General features: G+C 53.4%; 1 protein-coding gene across 1 annotated transcript in view; it reads right to left on the minus strand.

The window, feature by feature from the left end:
- Positions 1–2201, minus strand: part of LOC113209561 (furin-like protease 2) — a 154266-nt gene that overhangs the window by 82981 nt on the left and 69084 nt on the right. Inside the window, exon 6 of the mRNA XM_052265690.1 lies at positions 1001–1165. Coding sequence (XP_052121650.1) covers positions 1001–1165 — 165 coding nt within the window. The remainder of the gene's footprint in view (positions 1–1000; positions 1166–2201) is intronic.

Raw genomic sequence — 2201 nt, forward strand, 5'->3', positions numbered from 1 at the left:
CTGTGGGTGTGGTGGCGGGGCGGGGCGCGGCCGCTCCGAGCACGCTGAGTTAAGCTGCGATCCTCTGCTCGCCCTCCTGCCCGCCGACCTACAGCTCCCCCGCGCCGCTCTGCCACAAAACCACAATGCTTCGCCCCGGAGGCTTGGCCGGATCCCACCGGCGGCCGTATGGCCGAGCCGCCACCCGGGCGAGACGAGCAACGCACTGCCCGTCATTTGTCTCCACACCTGCAGCCGGCACCCACCCCCGACCACGACGCCGCGACTATCGCTGACCGCCAGCTCCCGGGTGAGCCGCCAGGCCAGGCGGCCAGGCGCCCGGCTCGCCGGCGATACTAGCCCGCAGCGCGCGCCTGCCGAGCGGGTTCGCCTACCCGCCCGTGGTCGGGCGCCTGCTCCCCGAGCGTACTCCAACAGACGAGTGTGGTTGAATTTAAATACTTCGAATTCAAAGTTCTTTTTCGAAAAGTTGCCGTCTCCGAGGTATTTTACGTGGCCACGCGAGCGTGTAGCCCGCCGGCAAGGCCTCGGCTGGACTGCGTGCGGCTGAAAAGGACGACCAGAGCCAGGCTGGGGCTGCGGAGGGGTGGTGTCTTTTGTCCCCTGCTTCCTATTGAAACATGATGTGACAGATTGGCAAAGTAATGCCCGGGTTGTCCGGTCCATCCGGGGCCAGGGCCACCGCGGTCCAAGGGTGAGGGGAGGCAGGCAAGGACGTCTTGTCTGTCCGGGGTAGACCTATTACCCCAAAGCGGGCCAGCTCTGCGAAACAAGCCTGAGGCATTTGCTGTGTTATCGAAAACACGAGAAAGACACGCGTTTCTTTTTGTGTGCGTTTTTTTTTCGAACCGCACGACATTTACGATTTTCTGCAGTTGAATAAACAGGCACTTTTCGCAGCTTCAGGTGCACCAAATGTACAACCTTGTGCACAATAAGACTAACAAGAAAAACCCTTATCGTGTCGCACTCTTGGCGTCTTCTTCTTAAGGTGACTCACCTTTTCTCTTGGCGCCGTTGAGCACCCAGCCGTCTTCACGCTCGAGGGGTGCCGGACGCGAGGCGCGCACCACCAGGTGCTGCATGTCCCTCCAGGTGAGTGAAGGGTTGGCCTCCAGGGCCAGCGCGCAGATACCCGCCGCCAGCGGCGCGGAAGCGGACGTCCCTACGGAAGAGGGGTGCGGTAAGAACAACCATTTGGAAGTGTGCAGTGCAATACAATTTTTCAACACAAATGTGTAAAAAAAAAAGATGTTTATTGCAAAATTACTACACTGCTGCGCTTGAAACAACTTTCTCGAAAAAGGGAAGATTTTAAGTTAATTTCTTTGTTTGTAAATCTGGAATAACATTGTTTAACCTATAAACGAAAAAAACTAGTTTTAAAAATCATAAAGCTCGAGGGATCTGCAATTCGTATAACTTAAAATACACGACCACTGCCCTTCGGATAAATCACTGAGATATAATATTTTGCTGCAATCCCTATGATTTTATAGTTGCTCTGGAAACCCAAGTGTGTACTTGGATGCAGAATATTCTGCATACCTATACATGTATGCAGAATATTCTGTGTACTTGGTCAAGTACACACTAAAAGCTCCATACATTTTCGCAGGAGTCTTGGTGTGTACTTGACCAAGTACACAGAATATTCTGCATGCGAAAAGTCGGGGCCCCTTTGACGAATTCGGCACCCTGACGGCCCTGAAAGGACAGCTGGGCGGAGGGTCGATACTTCCGGGAAACAAGGGGAAAACCGGGGAAAACCCCAGGCACCCATCACCGCCATCATCAGCGCTCAATGCTCGGACCTGACAAGCGCACTACCAGGAAGACCAGGAAAGAGCGGGGTGGCTAGCTCCCGGTACCTTCCCGAATTCTCGCGGGCTACCCCCAGTTTTTCCCGAAGCCATACTAGTAACGTTTTAGTCCAAACTTTACTCATGTCAAGCACTTTTGCGATGTTAAATTTTTACAAACTGAGCTTGCAGAGCGTTTGGATTACAAAGCTGTTGGTACACAATTATATTGACTACGTGCACGGAGAGAAATGAGGTTGCATTCCCAGCAAAGCATAGGTTGTCGGGAACTTAATAGCTACCACAGCAAGCAAGTTTGCTCTACCAGCGATCACGTTGCCGTCGTAACAATTCGAAGGCAGCTACGAATCCAGCTGCCAACATCTAGCAGAAACAGCA

The sequence above is a fragment of the Frankliniella occidentalis genome, unplaced genomic scaffold (assembly GCF_000697945.3).
Source record: "Frankliniella occidentalis isolate FOCC.00 unplaced genomic scaffold, Focc_3.1 Scaffold29, whole genome shotgun sequence".
Taxonomy (NCBI): Eukaryota; Metazoa; Arthropoda; class Insecta; order Thysanoptera; family Thripidae; genus Frankliniella; species Frankliniella occidentalis.